This window comes from Carcharodon carcharias, chromosome 10 (genome assembly GCF_017639515.1).
Source record: "Carcharodon carcharias isolate sCarCar2 chromosome 10, sCarCar2.pri, whole genome shotgun sequence".
Lineage (NCBI taxonomy): Eukaryota > Metazoa > Chordata > Chondrichthyes > Lamniformes > Lamnidae > Carcharodon > Carcharodon carcharias.
The window spans coordinates 73,644,138-73,664,689 of NC_054476.1; the positions used below are offsets into that span (position 1 = coordinate 73,644,138).

At 45.0% G+C, this 20,552-nt stretch overlaps 1 protein-coding gene across 2 annotated transcripts in view; it reads left to right on the top strand.

The window, feature by feature from the left end:
* LOC121282995 (dual specificity protein phosphatase 8-like) overlaps nucleotides 1–20,552 on the top strand; it is a 206,339-nt gene that overhangs the window by 29,195 nt on the left and 156,592 nt on the right. For both annotated transcript variants that reach the window (XM_041196882.1, XM_041196879.1), the window contains one exon: nucleotides 3,126–3,511. In XM_041196882.1, coding sequence (XP_041052816.1) covers nucleotides 3,281–3,511 — 231 coding nt within the window. In that variant the 5' untranslated portion in view covers nucleotides 3,126–3,280. The remainder of the gene's footprint in view (nucleotides 1–3,125; nucleotides 3,512–20,552) is intronic.

A 20,552-nucleotide genomic window follows, 5' to 3' on the forward strand; every position in this document is an offset into this window, starting at 1 on the left:
CTGACGTAGGAGTGTCTGATGCTAACACCAGTTACCTAACTTAATACTAGTGATCAGACTTTTTTTTTGAACATGATGGCTAATGAAGGAAAACTGTCTCATTTTAGGTAGGAAGAGACTAGACAAGGGGAGAAAAAATAGAGTTGAGATAGGAAGAAATAAGTTCAGTGGGGCAGAAACAGGCTGAAACAATGGGTCGACCAGGGCTGCCTTGTTTATTGGATTTGGGAAGAAAGTAGAAGTGAGTTGTTCCAGGTTGAGGGACTGTAAGGTTGGAGGCTGCAAAGGGAAGACCTCCAGGGGGGTGAGGTCAGTGGCAGTCCTGAATTCAATGTCTTGATGTTCGGTAGTGGGTTCATGGCCCAAGAAAAGCTAGGAGGAGGCATTGGAGAGTTGGCATTTGAGCTCAGCTAGGTAGGGGTCAGTGCGTCAGACAACAGCACCCACCCCCCCCCCCCCACCCCCCCACCCCTCCCTTGTCAGTGGGTTTGATGATGATGCCTGGGTTGGACCTGAGATAACAGAGCACCATAAGTTCAGAAGGAGATAGGTTGGAGCGAGTGAAGAGAGCAGAGAAGACGACCAATGTCACACCAGCAGTTCTCAATGAAAAGATCAAAAGCAGGTAAGAGGCCAGAGGGAGGGGCGTGACTGGTAGACAGATTTTTGTTGTCTCAGGGAATTAAGGTGATATGGGGAGTGGGCGGGAAAATGTAGTTGAAGCCCAGTCATGATCGTATTGTGTGGCGAAGCAGGCTCAATGGGCCATGTGGTCTATTCCTGCTCCTATGCCTTGTGCTCTTGTGGAGGGAGGATACTGGAGATGAATGAAAGGATCCATCAAGTGCAGGGAACACTCCTGGTTAAAAAAGTGGGCATAGAGTTGGAGGCGACAGAAGAAGAGCTCAAGGCCTTGACAATCTCAAAATTCATTGAGTTGGGGATGTAACTGGATGAGGCTGAGGCCTTTACTGAGGGCAGAGCATTCAGAGTCAGAGAAGGAAGGGAAGGTCAGAAGGTATTGTGAATACATGGTAAGGGGTGAGACTCGAGAAAGAGAGTATGGAAGGAGTGGGGAGAAAGATTCTTTAGTGGTGTCAGTACCGACACCACTTAGTTGGTTGAAGAGAAGAGCAGAACTTCTTCAAGATGTGCATTCCTGGAAGGGAAGTGTCAGTGAATTAAACACTAGTACTAAAGCAAAATACAGCAGATGCTGGGAATCTGAAAAAGAACAAAAAGTGCTGGAACTGCTCAGCAGGTTGGGCAGCATCTGGGGAGAGAAACAAAGTTAACTTCTCAGTTTGGTGACCTTTCATCAGAACTGGAAAGGGTTAGAGGTGTATAAGATTTTAAGCAAGTACAGGGGCAAAGACAGGGGCCTGAATTTTTCAGCCGACTATCAGGTTCAGCAGGAGTGGGTGAGGTCAGTCGCGGTGCTGATTGCTGCCCGCAATCGGCTCCGCGCTGCCATTTTACATGGGGGGGCCAATTAAGGCCTGCCCACTGTAAGATGTGAGCTGTAACCCTCAGCGCTACCTGTGCGAGGCAGGGGAGGAGAGAGAGTCGGGGCCAGCGCTCTTTCACGCAGAGCTGCCTCAGGGAGATTGAATCGCTATTGAAATTATTAAATAAATGGATTATAAATTTATTTAAACATCGCCTCATGTAACTGTGTCACATGAGGGGGGATATGTTTTTATATTTCAGAAATTTTTGAAATTTAATTAATAAAAGCTTTAGGAAACCTCATCCTGCTTGTGGATGAGGCTTCCTAAAAAACGTGAAGGCCATTTGGCCTTTTTGCCTGCCCACCAACCTTAAGGTTCGATGGGCAGCATTAACAATTACATTAATCACTTCCTTAATGGTCTTAATAGGCCGCTTAAATATCAGCGGGGGCACAGCTGACTCCGGTGCGTGCCTGCCAAAATAAACATCGTGCATCATTTTACGCGTTGGTGTGTCGGGCCCGCCCCTGCATGCCGACTGAAAAATTCAGGCCAGGGAAAAGGGAGGTGGGGAGGGATGAAAGGAAGGGCCTGTGATAGCATGGAAGGCAGGGGAGATTAAATAACAAAAGGGATAATGGTGCAAGGCAAAAGGAGATGGTCATCGGACAAGTAAAGAAACAAAATATGGGTCCACAGCAGGTATAAACGGTTACCATCACCTGCTATCTGAGAAAATGGGAGTGACAATTATGATCTAAAGCTGTTGAACTCAATGCTGAGACTAGAACTCTGTAAAGTCCCTAATCAAAACACAAGGTGCTGTTCCTTCAGCTTCTGTAATACACCTTCTGCATTCCTGGTAGTTGCATGATATGATAATAATGGAGTTGTGACTAAACATAACAGTCAGTCTCTGTCAGATAGTCTGCAACTGAGCCAGAAATAATGTGATAAGAATCCCAGTGGTGGAGAGCTTTATGAATCATAGGTCCAAAGGTACCTTTTTCCTTCCAAGTATTGAACATGAAAGTGCCAATCGTGGCTGGTTCATAAAGTTATTTAAAGCCCATTCTCTTGGTTGGTAAATGGATTTCCCCTGATGTGGAGCTGAGCTACCCAGACCAGGAATTGTTGTGTTTAATCTCTGATCCATGCTGTGTTAGCTGGCCTCAGCTGGGGAGGTGACAGTCATGCTACAATTGGCCTCAGGGCCTCTGAGCTAGGAAGGGAAAAGAATTGACTCCTGCCTGCTAACCGGAGAGGCTGTAGGCATCAGGTTTTGTGCTATAAGTCCATGCCCCCAAAAGGGACTGGGTTTGAGAGTGGGAAAGCTCCCTTCATGGGTCATCCTTGCCTTCTCCAGGCAGTCGAATTGTGGCTCTATGGTCGCACATGATAAATTTGGGAACTCTGAAAATGTCCTGGTGGCCATTGGCGCCCACAGGCTTAATTTGCCACCTCTGGGAAAGAAACCAAAGTAAAATTGGAGTGGGGAAACAAGTTTGAATAACTTCTTAAAACGGCAAGGTTCAATCTGTACTCTTTGTTTATTTGTTTTCCGTGAAGTAAATTAATAACTGTAATCACTCTTGAATGCCCAGGGGCGTGACGATTGACCCTGCAACCATTAATCTGCCAGACTGACAGGTAATTCATTTGTTTCCTTTGCAGGATGAGGCAGCTCGGAGCAATGAAGAGGAGTATCTGGCTCTCGGCAGGGCAGTGATCTGGTCAACCGCCTTCCCTCAGCAAAGAGCCGCTCTCTTCTTTTGTTTTGGGGGCCCGGGAGGGAGGGAGCTCTTTCTTCTTCAAGACCTTGGCCAGCGATGGCAGGGAAGAAAGCCAGGCCCAAAGTGATCGATGCCCAGAAGCTCGCCAGCCTGCTGCAGAATGGTGTCGAGGGCACGCTGGTGATTGACAGCCGCTCATTTGTGGAGTACAACACCTCCCATGTGCTCAACTCAGTGAACATATGCTGCTCAAAGCTGGTGAAGCGAAGGCTGCAGCAAGACAAGTTCTCCATCACCGAGCTCATTCAGCCTTCCTGCAAGATGAAGGTATTGTTGTCCCATTTCCTTTCTCTTGACCATCGCCCCTGTGGCACATGATAAGCGCAGTGACAGCAGCCGCCACACTGCTCCCTGTAGCGGCACAAAGCACAAACACAAGTTTACTCCTTTTCACCTTTTCTTATCTAATCATGTGGGTTTATTTAGTTCTACTCTGTAGGCCTTGATGTGTCTGATTGTGTCTCTTTGTCTCTTTGCCTATCTCTTGTTTATCCTTCTCACTTGGTCTCTCTCGATGTGTGTCACTCTTTCTTCTTTATCTCTCTTCATCCTTTTCTCTCGGGACTCTCTCTTACTTCCTCCCTCCCTCGCCTCCACAAAGCAAAAGATTCAAATCCTTTTCAGGCTCTCAACAGCTTTTTCCTCTCTTCCCCCTTCCCTTCAAGTTTAACCTGTTCCCTCTCCTCTGCAAAACCGATAAAATTACAAATAATGAAAGGCTGGATTAAGCCAGAGTGCTTGGGGCCTGCTGCGATTGGCTGGCAATGACATCATTGCCCTGGCCCTGTGGAGCTAAATACTATGGCAGATTGAGGGGACAACACGCGCAGCTTGCTGCCTGGCTGTGTGCCTGTGTGATTGATGCTGAGTGTTTATGTGCTGCTTGCAAGCTTAATTATAATTTTGCCATCTTGAGCTGTTGAATATTTATTATGCAGTGTCCAGGTCCTTCTTCCCCACAACCACCACCAGCGTCCTCCTCCTCCACCCCCACCCCCCACACACACACACACAACACCACCCCCCCCCCCCACCCCACCCCCCAGCCCCCAACCTCCCTCAACCCCATGTCCCTTGACTAAATCTCTGCTCAAGTGTTCAGTGCTTTTGTCGCATTCTGGATGTAGAATAGCAAGCCACCGACGATCCCCCACCCACCCCTCCCCAACCCCCACTTCTATTAGCCAAAGAATCCACAATTCCAAATGTTAGTCTCCTTTTCTTCTCTGATCCCTTGATTCATCCCAGCTCTTGTTAATTAGTTTATGGGAGCTCTGAATTCATTTTCCCTCAATAGCTGAGAGAAAGAGAGAGAGAGAGAGACCAACAGCAGCTGAACTGCAACAAAGGTACTTCCTATTGGAAAAGGTTCACTTAAAGATTTGTTTAAAAATAACCACTGGGGGCTCGCCTGATAGCTCAGCTGCTGAAGGCACTGAGAAGTTGAGGCATACAAGTCAGGGAGGTCCAAGGTCTATTTCCCAATCTGTGCTGAGTTAAGGACCTTTTAATATTAAATATATATGGACAAACTCCTGGGAGAGCAATTCTGAAATGAAGAGCTGTGACCTTTGTGTGTTGGCACTCCTTAAAACTATCTTTCTGTGCATGGGTCTCTGATGCGGTAATGTCTCCAGAGCTTGGCAGCTTTATACTAGAGGGTCCTCAATGGAGTGAGAGGCACACCTGCTCCACCATTGACTGAGAGAAAACCCAAGGATTTACCATCAACTTGAGGAGAAGTCAGATGTCTAGTATCAACTGAAAGAGAACCATGTTTGCCTGATATTATCTAATTGCTGCAGAGTGAATATGTTCACCACTCACATAAACAGCAGTTGGGAAGGGGAAGGGACAGAATGAGAAATCTAATAAGGCTTAAATTCCTCCCCTACCATCCACATTGTTGTTATCAATGCGTCACTTCTGCTAAGTACTGATCTATAGCATCCCACTGTAGGATCCTTTCCAGGATGGTTATTCAGCGCAGATGTAATTATCTTAAAAATTAACACCATGGTACACATAAGGAAACAATAACTTGCATTGAATCTACATCTGTCTCCCCCACCTCCATCACCCCAGAAATATCTTGAGCTCTCCCACCCACCATGCAGAGTGGTGCAGTACAGCCTGAACTTAATACCCATAACCTGATATTATCAGGCATTAAAGCTGCTGGGCGACATGGCGCTAGTGCAACTTAAGGGGCACGATAAATGCAGCCTTTTAGAACAATGGGTTTTTTCTGCATTTATCTTTAATATTTGTTAAAACAAAGCTTAAAGTATCAATGTGTAGTACCAAACTTGACAGTGTCCAACCACATCATCATAACCTTCCTCGGCTTGATACTGTAAAATATCTTCACTAGCTTGTTACTGTCTTTTCAAGTATCTTGGAAAATGGTTTTGATAAAGATTGTAGCTCACCAGCTGAGTATACTTAGGGAAGGGGTCAATGCCTTGACAAGGTTGAGGGAAGGGCAAAAGCTTGGCAAGCGAAAGAAAAGATTTACTTAACGAAGTCCTCTTTCATTTCCAGAGCCCCTCGGTGAATGTTTAACTGTTTGTTAAGCAGATGAAGTGAGATGAAATCATGCAAGGATCCCTGTCTATGCCTTTGCCCACAAAATATTTAATAGGCTGGCACAGAGTGATTAGTGGATGGTTTCTTTTTGAAGTGTCTAGACCGATAAGAACTGCCATAAAAAGTAAAGCTCCCCCCTCAGCCAATGAACTGGATGAGTTGAAGTAGATTCCTGCCCCCCTTGACTCATCCGCAGCTGCCCACTATCTTGTTGATGTCATTGTACAGCTCTCTGTCCTCACAAGCAGCTCCGACATCTTGTGTTTACAGGGATCAGGGATCAGGGAGGAGACTCGGGAAAGAGAATAAAAATAAAAACAAATGATGCGAAGCGAGGGAGGAGCTCACTGAGAACAGTACTACTCAGAGCCAACATATACCCACAGTGAGACCTAACCTTCATACTTTCTGCCCAGAAACTGGGTTTCTAACAGAGGCAAGCTTGCAGGCCTGCCAACAAAGACACCTCCAGAGGTCACACATTTATAAATGAGCTGCTAAACATGACATCACATCACATCTTTGCCAATGTGAACTTCGAAAGGTTTCTATCTTAATGCAAGTGGTGGTGGCAGTACTTGGAAATGTGGCAGCCAAAGTTCTTCCTATCCCCTACAATCAAATAATTATACAAAACAGAACGAGGCCATTTGGCCCATCATGCCAGAATTTTAAAAGAGCTATCCAATTAGTCCAGCTAATGGGTAGAAAAGGGCTCAACGGAGTTGAGAAGAATTAGATAATCTCGTTGAATTGTTTAAAATTCTGAGACGACCTGACAGGATAAATGCTGAGAGACTGTTTCCCCCGGCTGGAGAGTCTAGAACAAGGGAACATAATTACAAAGATTCGCAACCCTTTGAGTGAAAAATATTTCTCCTCATTTCAATCCTAAATGGCTGACCCCTTATGTTGAAAATGCATCCCCTCTTAGAGGGCTATGGATGCTCAGTCGTTGAATATATTCAAGACTAGGAGGAAAAATATTGTTGGACTATGAGGGAATCGAGGGATATGGGGAGCGGGTGGGAAGTGGAGTTGAGGTTGAGGATCAGCCAAGACGTTACTGAATGGCAGAGCAGGCTTGAGGGGCCGAATAGTCTATCTGCACCTATTTCTTATGTTCACTCCCATCCTCTTTCCCCTAGCCCTGCAGATATTTCCCTTTCAAGCAAAATTCCAGTTGGAAAGTTGTTATTGAAGCTGCTTCCATCAGCCTTTCGGGCAGCACGTTCCAGCTCACTGTGTAAAGAACCTCTCCTCATACCCACACCCCACCACCCCGGTCCTTTACTCAATTCTCTTAAACCTGAGTCTTGCTACCAAGTCTCCTCCCAGTAGGATTCATTTTACCCTATGGGCAACATTTTCTCCCCACTGGGGGGAATGTGCGGGAGTGGGCGCAGGCAGGCTGGGGACACACCGCCATTTTACGTGGGCAGTCCAATTAAGGGCCGCCCAGCATGACGTCTGCTCGGAAGCGCTGTGTACTCCCTGTGCGGGTGGAGGCCGGGGGTGGAGGGGCATTGGGGGGGGGGGGGGTGTGTGGGGGGGTGGCGGGTGGATTCCCTGAGCCGGGAGTGCACGCTTTCATACATGAGCGCGAAAGAGCTCACCGATCTCCCTGAGGCAGATTGGCTCAAATGTAAAAAGCAGTTTAAAGAATAGAAAAAATTTTACTGACATGTCCCCTCATGTGACACTGTCACATGACTTGGGACATGTCCATAACTTTTATGTTAAAATGTTCTGAAATTTTTAAATCCCTCATGAAACCTCATCCCGCCGGTGGATGAGGTTTCATGTTTTTTCAGAAGCTCGTCTGGTGTTCCCGGCCTGACCGCCAACCTTAAGGTTGGACGGCAGGTCCATTAATTGGCTTAATTAGTTTTCCAAGGCCTTAAGTAGCCATTGACAGTTAGGCGGGCAGCTGACTCGGCTGCACGCCCGCCGAACTGAAAATCTAAATTATGCGGGGTGACATCGGGATGTACGCACGACATCACTCAGTGTCATTTTATGCGTCCCCCACCCCACCGCTCGCTGACCAGAAAATGCAGCCCTATGTTCCTCTATCAAGACTCATCACATTTTTGAACACCCCTAACAAATCTCTTCTTCACCTTGTATTCTCTAAGAAGGCAATCAATCCCAGCTTCTGTACTCTCTCCGCACATAGTAAAGTTCCCCATTCCTGGTGCCATTCTGGTAAAATGAAAACAGAAAATGCTGGAAGCATCTATGGAAAGAGAAAAACAGAGTTAACATTTCAGATCAGAACTGATGAAAGTTCAGAACCTGAAATGTTAACTCTTGTTTCTCTCCCACAGATGCTGCTAGACCTCAGAGTATTTCCAGCATTTTCTATTTTTATATCAGATTTCCAACATCCGCAATATGTTGCTTTTGGATTACCATTCTAGTAAATCTCCTCTCCATCCTCATCAAGGCCTTGACTATAATCAGAGGATTATGCCTTATTTTAATAGAAATTCTAAGTGTAAGGATATCCCTCCATCAGTTTTGTGGACAGTAATCGCCAGAACATGCCTGTAAAATGTGCAGCCCATACGTGAAAGACGAAATTTCCATGTGCTGCCTTAGAAACAATTCATGGAGCTGCTTAAGTTCTAGAAATTAAATATTGGGAAGAGTGAAGCCATTGTTTTCAATCCCCACGACAAAATCCATTCCCTAGCTACTGACTCCACTTTCTCTCCCTGACAACAATCTGAGACTAAACCAAAACAAAAACAAAACAGAATTACCTGGAAAAACTCAGCAAGTCTGGCAGCATCAGCAGAGAAGAAAAGAGTTGACGTTTCGAGTCCTCATGACCCTTCGACAGAACTTGAGTTCGAGTCCAACTCAAGTTCTGTAGAAGGGTCATGAGGACTCGAAACGTCAACTCTTTTCTTCTCCGCCGATGCTGCCAAACCTGCTGAGTTTTTCCAGGTAATTCTGGTTTTGTTTTTGTTTTGGATTTCCAGCATCCGCAGTTTTTTTGTTTTTATTTTTGAGACTAAACCAGCTTGTTCACGACCTTCATGTTGGATTTGACAGAACTGAGCTTCTGATCATACATTTGCGCCATCACTAAGACCGCCTGTTGCTACCTCTGCAACATCAGCTGACCATACCCCATCTTGGCTCATCTGCTGCTGAAACTCTCATTCATGCCTTTGCTATCTTCAGACTTGACTATTCTAATGCTGGTCTCCCAGACTCAACCCTTCGTAAACTTGAGGTCATTCAAAACTCTGCTGCCCATGTCCTAACTTGCGCAAGTCCTATTTCCCTATCACCCTTGCACTCGCTGACTTATATTGGTGCCCAGTCAAGAAACTTCTTGATTTTAAAACCATCGCCCAATTAAGGCCTCTCAAGCATTTTAAGTGCTGCACCATTGGTGGCCGTGCCTTCAGCTGCCTCTGCCTCAAACTCTGGAATTAATTCGCTGCAGTTCTCTGCCTCTCTACCTCACTTTCCTCCTTTAAGACACTTTTTAAAAACTACCTCTTTGATCTAACTGTTGATTGTCTGAGCCATAATATCTCTTTATGTGGCTCAGTGTCATGTTTTGTAATGCTCCTGTGAAGTGCCTAGGGTAATTTTCTTGCAGTAAAGACACTATATAAATATAAATTGTTTTTGTTGTTGACACTGTCAACCTCAGTCCCACTGTTTGGACATACGGTGTGAAAATGATGGGCAGGAAAAGACCAAGTGGCTTACCCAGCCTGCCTCACGTTCATGATGCCAGACATGATGAGACATCATAACTTGTTGCTCCCCATTCCTCCCACAACCATGTCATCTCCTGGGAGAGTCAATAAAGTAGAACTTTTGCAAACAGCCACAGACCATACCAACAACTTTCTGCTTTCCATCCTTTTTGCCTTTGATGTTATTTAGAAATGTCAAGTTCAAACTTGCATGAATATATATACGTCATAAGGATGTCCAAAAACATATTACTTTTGAAGGACAGTAACAGTTATTTTGGTGTTTAGGCAAATGCCACAATCCCAAACTCATGGCAAAGTTTTTTGATGGAATATCAGCTCTTCTTCAAACTGTGCCTCAGTGGAGGCAATTTAATATTTTCAGCAATTCCAATGTAGCATTTAATATGTATCACATTGAAGTGTAAGCCTTGATTAGATCCTCAAGTCTTGGACTGGGGCTTGAGCTCACAACCTTATGACACAGAAGCCAATCTGATACTTGAAAGGAGCAGCTGAGCCTGATGCTGTTTGGGAGGTTGTATCAACAGCAGTTCAGATGCCAGCTATGTGCCCACAGTGTTTCAGCTATACATGTGGCAGCTTAGCTTCTCATGCTCTCACTCACTCACTCACATTTCCAGAACCGTTTCATTCACTTCAGGGTTGTGGGGAATCAGAGCCTATCCCGACAGGCAATGGGCCCTCGGTGGGGTACACCCAGGATGGGACACTAGACCATCACAGGGCACACACATGCTAAGGGGCAATTTACTGTAGACAATCCACCTAACTAGCACGTCTTTGGATGGTGGGAGGAAACTGGAGCATCCAGAGGAAGCCCACGGGGACATGGGGAAAATATGTAAACGCCACACAGGCAGACACCCAAGGTCAGGATCGGGCCCAGGTCCCTGAAGCTGTGAGGCAGCAGCACTAACTTCTGCGCCATCGTGCCATCCCACTTCTCATGCTGTAGGCTCCAATTACTTCCTAACCATGTCTCTCAGTCATAATCATCAGCATTCATCAGCTGAACCGAACATCAGAAAGAGATGTAGATTTGCTCGCTGGGAGGACAAACAGCTGGAGCGCAGCACAACATCTGTGAACCAATAGCATTATGTGCAGGCAGTGCAGTGACTCACATCAATGCAAATTGTTTCATCACATCATTTGGAAAATATAAATAAAAAAGAAGTTTGGAAAACTCATTTTCAGCAAAGATATTGTGGGATAAAAATTCTTTTTAAGCAGTATCTCATCGGCTGGCTGGTATACACTGATAATCAATTCACTTGCAGTTAGTGGAACTGAATCGAGTGCATTGTACATTGATCAATGGATGTGGTACTATCTGCTTTGCTGTGCTTCCTGATTTAAATTTCTACCCATGCTCCTTTAAAGTCAGTGAGATACTTAGTAACCCTCACTCCTTCAATTGAGAAGTCTGTGCTCTGACAGTCACTTAAGAACATAAGAAATAGGTGCAGGTGGAGGCCATTTAGCCCCTCGAGCCTGCTCCACCATTCATTAAGATCATGGCTGGTCTGATTGTGGCCTTAACACTTCACTTGCCTGCACCTCCCCTCACCCCCACCCATATAACCTTTAACTCCCATGTAGATCTCCTGCAGTGACTCCAGAGTTTACCACGTGGCAGTCCAAGATTAAAGAAGCAGTGGAATGGAAAATAAGTCAATTGCTTACAATTATAGCTGAGCTTCACTAATGATCTATTTGATTCCAGGCTCCCAGTAAGGCAACACATGAAACTAAATAGAAAATGAAAAATTAGTCGTCAGCCGGCAGGGGAGGTGCAAGGCAATGGCTAATTAGGTGTTCTCAATCACCATGAACGAACTCTGCAGCTCTTCTGAAGTAATGCCCATTTTTACCACAGGTTTTGAGGGGAGGGGAGCATGGTTTGACACCTTTTCAGGGTGGCCCAGTCAGGGGGACATCTTACAAGCCCCTGCGATGGTGGGAAGGCTGACACGCTGACAATTTAAACCAGAAATTTGGGCAAATAGCAGCCACTATTTCTTAACTGTCAAGACAAACAGATTTAAAAATGGTGGGCCACGCATGGCTAAATTTCCATGTTAACTTCCACTGACTTCCAGCCAGTGGTGCAGCCTCATTAAAAACCCCGAGAAGACCACCTCCACCTTGCTCTGTAATTGGATAACAATACACATGTGAGCAGAGCTTGGGGGCACGGGTTTAAGTTGCAAAAAGCCTACTGTCTTGATAGTCCTTGACTAACATGAAATATGTAAAGGCTGCCCAGGGAACCAGCTGGCACTCCTTTTTGCACTTGATGTTAGAGATAGCCTCAAACCATTCACCAAGATTACACAGCTGCCGACATCACTCCCTTGTTCCATAGCAGTTTTTGTGTACAAGTGCTGCCAGAACTGCAATATAACAGGCCCAGAGAGACCATCCGATTTGTTTTATGTACTAAACCCTGGGGTTCATTGGCTGGAACCTTATCTATGATACATCTTACTGCTAAGCAGAGTTTCTTCACTGTCTTCCTTTGAGGAACAATATAAAACAGCTGATAAACAGTCTGAGAGGCCGTAATGTGAACACTCCTTTCATGGCTGCAATCATCTTTATACCAGCCAATAGGGGGTAAGGCCAATACCATAAGATGGTTTAATGGGCTCCCACCAACTTTACAATGTGGGGGAAAGCTACATCCATCAGAGAAGAATATCCCACTGGATCTCACCTCAGAATTATGAGCCGGAGCTCCAGGCTCCACTCAGCAAGATTGTCTGGGGCAGGGCTCAAAACTTGCGCCTTCTGACTGTAAGGCGTTGGATGTCACTGCTCAGTCAACAGCTCACTGCTGTACAGAGGTCAGAGATAGCGAAATAAAATGAACAGAAGAGATCAGTGGGGCTCAGGTAGTCATCACAGGACATACGGCGTGAGGTGTCCTTTCTTGCTCTGTAAATTCCAGGGAACTTGTAGCTATGAACTGTTCATGTAGATGTGTATGGTGTTGTTTGAGAAAAGATGGAAGGAGATGAGAATATGGGCTGGGATCAAACTAACTTTGTGATCTGCAGCTGAGACAGTCAGCCTGTGCTTGAGCTCACAATGAGCAGATACCTCTCTGACAGAAAACTGGAGCTTCTAGGCATGCAGACAATTACATACACATGGATACACATACAAACAGGTTTACATATGTATGACTATGTGTACGCAGAGTCCACATATGCACTCAAGCACACATACACACATACATGTGCATTCAAACACACGGGTCTACAGACAAACGTGCTTAGGTCCCCAGATAGACAGGTGTTGCACACAAACATTGTCATGCCCGCACATGTAGATTTCTCTTTTTAAACACGCTCTGCCCAGGTCCATTGTTCAGAGATGACAAAAGAGCTCAGTGGGATGAGGAGGGCTGCAGGCGTGGGATTGTAAGCCCCTGTAGGGGCCATCTGAAGTCTGCACCGATCTCCCAGGATAAGAAGAATACCCTGTTTGCTGAGTGCATGATGTCACTGCTGGGACCATCTGCTCCTGTAGGTAAAGCTGGACAGTCAGAGCTGGAGATCAAGTGGAGCAGAGCAGTGACTCTGGACTCTGCTAAAAGCATCTGTGCTACAGGCAGTGTCTGGCACAGAACAGCAGCAGGGGAGAAAAATATCCAGTCTTATTTTGTAGCCCGTTGAAGAATTAACCTTGTGAGGTGAAATTTCTGCACCAAAATCAAAAATGAGATAGTTATATTTTCCCAGGGAGCCAGAAAATCTGTCATTTTTAATGATTCATTCTTGGGACGTGAGCATCACTGACACTGCCGTCATTTGTTGCCCATTTGGATACACTGGATAGAACTCAGTGACTTGCTGGGCCACCTTGGAGGGCTGTAAACATCAAGCATGTTAGTGTGGAACTGGACTCACATATACAGTAGACTGGGACGGCAGGCAGGCAGCTAAGCATTTATTGAAAAATCATGGTGGCAGGTGCCAAATTGTGATGATGATACAAATAAAACAAGTAATCATAATTTATAACGTTGTTACGGACAATCATGAAAATAAAAATAAACTGTAAAATAAAAAGGATTGCACAAATACAATCATTTCAGAATACAGATAATTACAATACATTGAAAAATTAGGTCTCCTTAATTTACAGAAGAGAAGTAGAAGGTTTACTCCAGTCTGCATTTTGCATGCCCTTCCCTAAAATACATTAGCAAAGTTGTGTTCTTACAACAATGGTCACTCCTTTAGATGCCAGTTTTTTTTTCCAGACTTTTGTTTGAAACTGAATTCAAATTCTCAACCTGCCTTGTTGGGACTTGATCTCAATGGAGTCCCTAACTGAATGCGCTCTCAAAGGGTGTGAGGTCTTTCATTAAATCTTTTTTTTCCAGTAATTTTTTACCACAGGCTTTTATTGTTACTTTTTGTTGGTAAGTTTATTTAAAAATACAAATTTTTGTGAAAAACATAATTGGGACATTATTTTTGCCCAAATCCAACATTTCATAGTTGAAGTGGTGAAAGAAGATCCCCAAGATGGAACCTAGTACAAACTGCCCGCACCTATTATTATACCAACAACCATATGTGTACATTTACCTAATGATGGATGTGAAAAACTGGTTCCATACACTCCAGATTAGCACAATAATCTATGTAATCTGCTGCTGATCTGTATCACGTGGGTGGCACTGCCCATGACAATTAAGGTCACCTCCCCCTCCTTCCTTTCATTCTTGGGGTGTGGGCAAGGACAACGTTTAATGCCCACCTCTAATTGCCCTGAGAAGTTGATGGTGAGCTGCAGGCAATTTCCTTCCAATCTGTAGGGTTTTGTACATTTTACCTTTCCAGATTATTTTTTGCCCCCCAATTTGTTCTAGACTCCAGCACCAACCCAATGACTGCTTTCCTCCCTAGTGATTTTCTTTTGCCTCTTTTCAGCCCCTTCCCAATACAATTGGGGTGTGTTGGGGTAGGGTCAGGGGCAGTTTACAAAGCCTGTATACCCTACTGTTCTGGCATCAAATGCTGGTCCTGCAGAATGCTACCTTCCAAGGCTGATATGCCATTACATTGAGGGAAGCAATACCTATTGCTGCAAACTGCTTCTTGGTTAATACAATGTTTAAGAAGTGTGGCATTCCCCTGTAACAGCCGTCAAATCAATTTGAATACAGCTGCTCCTCAAGTCACATGGTAGGCTTATTCCCAAGGCCTTTCAGGGAACAGAACATTGAGAGATCATTATGTTTCTGCATGTATATTATAAAGCATAATTAACACCTCTGGAATGTGTTCCAAAGCAGTAACACTTATAGTGACACCTCAGCTTTGGAATAAAATTAATACCTTTTTCAGAAAAAAAAGTATCAGCTTTCCTACCCCTTGCCAATTTTCTCCCTTCCTTTCATGAAAGACATTATCTCTTTGTGTTTGTCTGATTACCACCTGCATGAAGTGCCTCGAGCCATTCTATATGATAACAACGACTTATACTTATATAACACCTTTAACAAGGTAAAATGTCTCAAAGTGCTTCACAAGGGCATTATTAAACAGTATTTGACACCAAGGCACAAAAGGGGATTTTAGGTAAGATGGCCAAAAACTTCACCAAATAGGTTTCGTTGAGCATCCTAAAGGAGGAGAGAGGTCCGAGGTGGCTTAGGGATGGAATTCCAGAGCTTGATATCTAGACATGGCCACCAAGGGAGGGGTGAGGGTAATCGGCTATGCACTGTTCTAGAGAAGATTACAGAGATAGGGAAAACCGAGGCTGTGGAGAAATTTGGACACAAAGGTGAGAATTTAAAATTTAGGATGTTGCAGGATTGGGAACCAGTGTCGGCCAGCCAGCACAGAAATGATGGATGAACGGGACTTGGATCTGTCCTAATATCTCTTTATGTGCCTCTTGTCTTGTGGCCTATAGTTCAGTTGTATACCAGTAAAACATAATTAAGTGTTTTCAAGCTTTATTTGTTGAAAACGTACCTCTTTTTTAACCTTATTCAGTGGTTTCTTCATATTTTCTGCTGGGATATATAATGGATTCCTGGAACTGCTGATTATTTTTAGAGAGCTTGGGGTAGATCTTGGCTTTGTGCAATAGTGTAAAGCATGGGGTAATGAGTCAGCAACGTGTCTTGCATCTCTTCCAGTTTTAAATTCCACTGACTGTATTGGACTCATGACAAATCTATTATCTACTTATTTGAAGACCCATGGAAGAAGGTGACAAGCCCATTACAATACTGCACTCTGAATCAGTTTTAAGGGCTCACTTAGAATGGGTCGGGTCTCAGTTCGGAGCCTCACTCACTGTGAACATGGGTCAGAGATAGAGCAAGAACACTGAAGGCCTTACATTTATACAACGTCTCTCATGATTTCATGACACCCCAAAGTTTTTTACTGCTATTTAAGTACTTTTGAAGTGTAATCCTTCAACAACACTTCTAAACCTCCAAATCTTCCAGTACTTTCCAAACCTCTACCATCTAGAGGAGAAGGACTGCAATTGCATGAGAACACCTGCAAAGTTCCTCTCCAAGTCATGCACCATCCTGACTTGGAACTATATCACCATACTTTCACTGTCACTGGATCAAAATCCTGAAACTCCCTCCCTAACAGCACTTCGGGGCTACCTACATGAATGGACTGCAGCAGCTGGAGAAGGCAGCTCACCATACATTCTCAAGGGCAATTAGGGATGGCCAATAAATGCTGCTCTAGCCTGTGACCCCCACATCCCGTGAATGAATAAAAAAAAAATCACTGTTACAATGTAGTAAATGTGACAGCCAATTTGTGAACACTAAAGTTCCATAACCAGCAATATGATAATGACCAGGGCATCTGTTTTAGTGATGTTGATGGGAGGATAAATATTGGCCTTGACAACAAGGGTTGGCGAAGCAGGGGGGTATCAGAAAATAGAAAGGAGACTTTTCCCTGCTGTCCTGCCATTTGGTTCCAAGTGGCTGCATTAGAGTGTCACTGGTCACTTACAATTCTCTTTGGCTATGGATAATGTGTCGTGAAGGGATACCTGGAGAGAGGCAAGCACACAGAATCTTATTCTTACACTCAAAGTAAGTAGAAAGGCATGGAGTCTGCATTTGCACAGCTGGAGTTGACCATTTGCAAACCTGGTGGCCACTTCTGTTACAGCAGGTCCATTGGGACAATGTGTGGTGCACCTTGGGACAGGCATCTTGATTTGTCTGGGGCCAGATCTGCTTCCAATTCTTGGCTGTTTCACAGAGTCTCTTTTTCTTTATTAAGCTTGCATAAAATCAGCAGAAAGTTTCATAGCTCTCAACTCCACAGTGGCCACTGACAGCCTGTAACTTTGTGTTTCTGGTACAGACCTTTCTGCCCCTCTCAGCTCTGCCCTGTTATGAGTATTTTATTCATGAGGAAGGGCAGATGGTGGGAGTACAACGGGCACTAAAACAGAGGACAGATATGTAACTTCTGATCGGCGAGCTGCTTTGAAGAACAGAGCTTAAAAAAAAACGGTCAGTACTCATAGGCAGCAATATAAGAGCTTAATCAGTGGGATGTTGCTTTCCAGGGATCAATTAAGAGAGCTGTCTCCACTATGATGGGAGCAATGGTCAAATGCCCTGAGACAGAGAGCAAACTCTCAGTGCCCTCTCCGCGTCAGAAGGGGATTTTCAATGTTTGCGCAAAACAAATGTGACCTGAACATTCCTAAAAAGGTACACAGGATCAAAATCTCTCTCAGATCTGGAGGATCAATAGATCCCTTGGACCAAGATCTGCCAAGAGATTGAATTGAGCTTTCCCACTTGTTTCATAATGACTTCTCAAACAGTGGATGGTTTAAGGTCTCCCGTGACTCTCTTTTGAAATGGGAACTGTCACAGAATTGGAGCCTTTGGTGCCTTAAGTTTCCTACCATTGACTGCAGAGAAAATGCTGCAGAAATTCAACATCAGAGGCCACCAGGGTAAGAGGTGCCAACCATCCAGGATTGTCCTGGTCCCTCCAGGAATTAAAAATGGTGTTTTTTTTTAACCATTTTGTTTGAACACTTTTGTGGCAAACTTAAAGAGTGAATTCATAATTTGCAATGATTGGACATTTTCTTAAGGAATACATACCCACGGGAAAAGTGGTCGAACCACAGCCAGCGAGTGAAGTTACAGAGAGTATTAGATTAAAGGAAGAGGCTTATACAGCTGCAAAAAAAATTAGCCTAAGGATTGGGAGGATTTTTAAATTCAGCAAAGGGTGACATTCCTATTTTACAATGGTAGCTACAGTTCAAAAGTACTTCATGGCTGTAAAGCACTTTGGGATGTCCTGTGGTCGTGAAAGGCACTATATAAATGCAAGTCTTTTTTAAGAAGACAGCGAAAATAGGATATTAGAATAAAGCAGCTTGAGACGTAGAAACTGACAGCAAATGTTTCAACAGGTACATAAAACAGAATAAATTAGTGAGACTAAATATGGATTTCTTAAAGCCAGGGACAGGAGAAATTATAAGAGTGGATAAGGAAAGTGCCATTAAACAAATACTTTGGCCAGAATTTTCTGGCCCCATTGGCATAGGGTGTCATGGTGGGTGGGGAGGGGGGGTAAGAATTCAATGTGAGAGGCAGCAATCAGTTTCATGCTGGTGTGAAAGCACAGTGGGATCATCCGCTATGGCGGAACACAAATCACCCTGGAGGTCGGCCTGAGCCTGATCTGCATGTCGATAATAGGAATCATCATCACCCCCCTGCCCCCCACCCCAACCGCCACCACCAGCACACCGCCCCCCACCACCCCCCCCCCCCCCCCCCCCCCCCACACCCCCCCCCCCCCCCCCCCCCCCCACCCCCCCCCCCCCCCCACCCCCCACCACCCCCCCACATGCCAGATTCCAATATGCCAGTGGGAAAACATATTGGCCCAGATCAGACCTGGACAAGTGTGACGTGCAGAAGTTGGGGCTTATCGTCAAGGCCTCACTCAGATCACGGACTTCCGAGGAGAAGAAGGTGCTGGAGCCCTACAGCTACCGGGCCCTGGAGGAACACGTGCATTGTATGCTGGGGTGATTCTGATGGACATGGCTCCACCGTGAAGCAGCTCACGGAAGGTGGTAGGTCTCCGTTGATGTCTCGGGTCTGCTTTGGAACATCGCAGTCTTGGCCATGGGCTGCTACAGATGATCGGCAAGTTGGAGAGAGGAGGTCCAGCTGTGAGTGGGAGATGAAGGTGTACCGGGTGCGGGGGAGGTCAAGAGGGGTGGTGGCAGGTGAGGGAGGAAGGTGTACCAGGAGGAAGGTGATGTTGGGAGGGGGGAGAACCAAGGTGTCAGGGGTGGGTGAGGTAGGGAGGGCTGAGGTTGCATGGGAGAGTGCTTCCTTGGGGCTCTGAAAGGCCATGCCACATACACACACTTCTCCCTCCAGAATCACTCATATTCCAGCTGCATGCAGCTGAACTGCTAGTGTGGGGGATGTAGTTGGAGCACACACAAAGTCTGTCAATGAAGCTGAAGGACCACATTACATATTATTCAGTGAAAGTGAATATATTTTCAGATTATAAAGTGACAAAATGTGTTCACCCATGCAACTACCGCCTCCCAGGCCAGATTAGTGGCTTTGGCGGACTTCCTGCGGCCAGAGCGGGATAGAGGTCATTGCAGTGGCCTTCCACTATGTCCAGCAGGAGCCCCAGAGTGGTGGCACTAAATTTGAGAGCTGCCATCTTCTTTGCTATCAGGGCCATCTGTCGCCTGCAGCAGTGCTAGTCTGGAGATATGAAGTAGGCTGCACTCTGGTTTGCTTTAAATATGGCACCCGGAGCGAGGAAGCGCTGGGGTCATGGCGTGGCGGGCAAATCCGAGGCTGCCCTCCAGCGATCTGGCGTGTTTCCTGTGAATGCATTATTAATGAGGTGAGACACATCAAGAAGGGGATGATATAACGCGAAAACCCGCCTTTGTGGCTGGTGGGTAAAACAACCTTTTTTAAAGCCCGCTATAGCACATAGAGCAAATCTGGGACAATTCCATCCTTTGTATCTGGCTTCATGATAGAAGACACAAAAAACCCTCCAGAAATAATGTGGAACTGACTGAAAATTATGAACTTAAATGTATTGGTATTAGTAAAGAAATAGTACTAGAAAAATTAATGGGACAAAAAGCTGACAAATCCCCTGCATCTGATAACCCACACCCTAGGATTTTAAAAGAGGTGACTACAGAGATATTGAATGCATTGGTTTGATCTTCCAAAATTTCCTAGATTCTAGAACCAACCCTGTGGATTAGATGGTAGCAAACATAATCCTGCTATTCAAGAAAGGAGAGAAAGGAAACCACAACCTACAGGGCAGTTAGCCTGACATCAGCGGTAGGCAAATGCTAGAATCTATTATTAGGCACATGTTAAAAGGCACCTAGAGAATCATAAAATTGACCCAGTCAACACAGATTTATGAAAGGGAAAACCATGTTTGACACATCCATCATAGAGGTTTTTGAATTTGTACATAGTAGAGTGGATAAGGAGGAACCAGTGGATATATTATATTTAGATTCTCAAAAAAGCATTCGATAAGGTGCCACACAAGAAGTCATTACACAAAATTAGGGTTCGTGGAATGGGAGTAATATCATGGATTGAGGATTGGTTAATGGATAGAAAATATTGTAGGAAAAAATTCGGTCATTTTTGGGTTTGTTGGTTTTGCACTTTGTAACTAGTGGGGTACTACAAGGATCAGTGCTTGAGCCTCAGCTATTTACAATCTATATTAATGACTTAGGTGAGGGAACCAAATGTAATGTATCCAGGTTTGCAGATGATACAAAGTCAATTAGGAAAGTAAGCTGTGAGGATGCAAAGAGGCTACGAAAGGGTTTCGATAGGTTAGGTAAGAGGGCAAGAAAGTGGCAGGTGAAATATGATGTGGTGAAAAGCA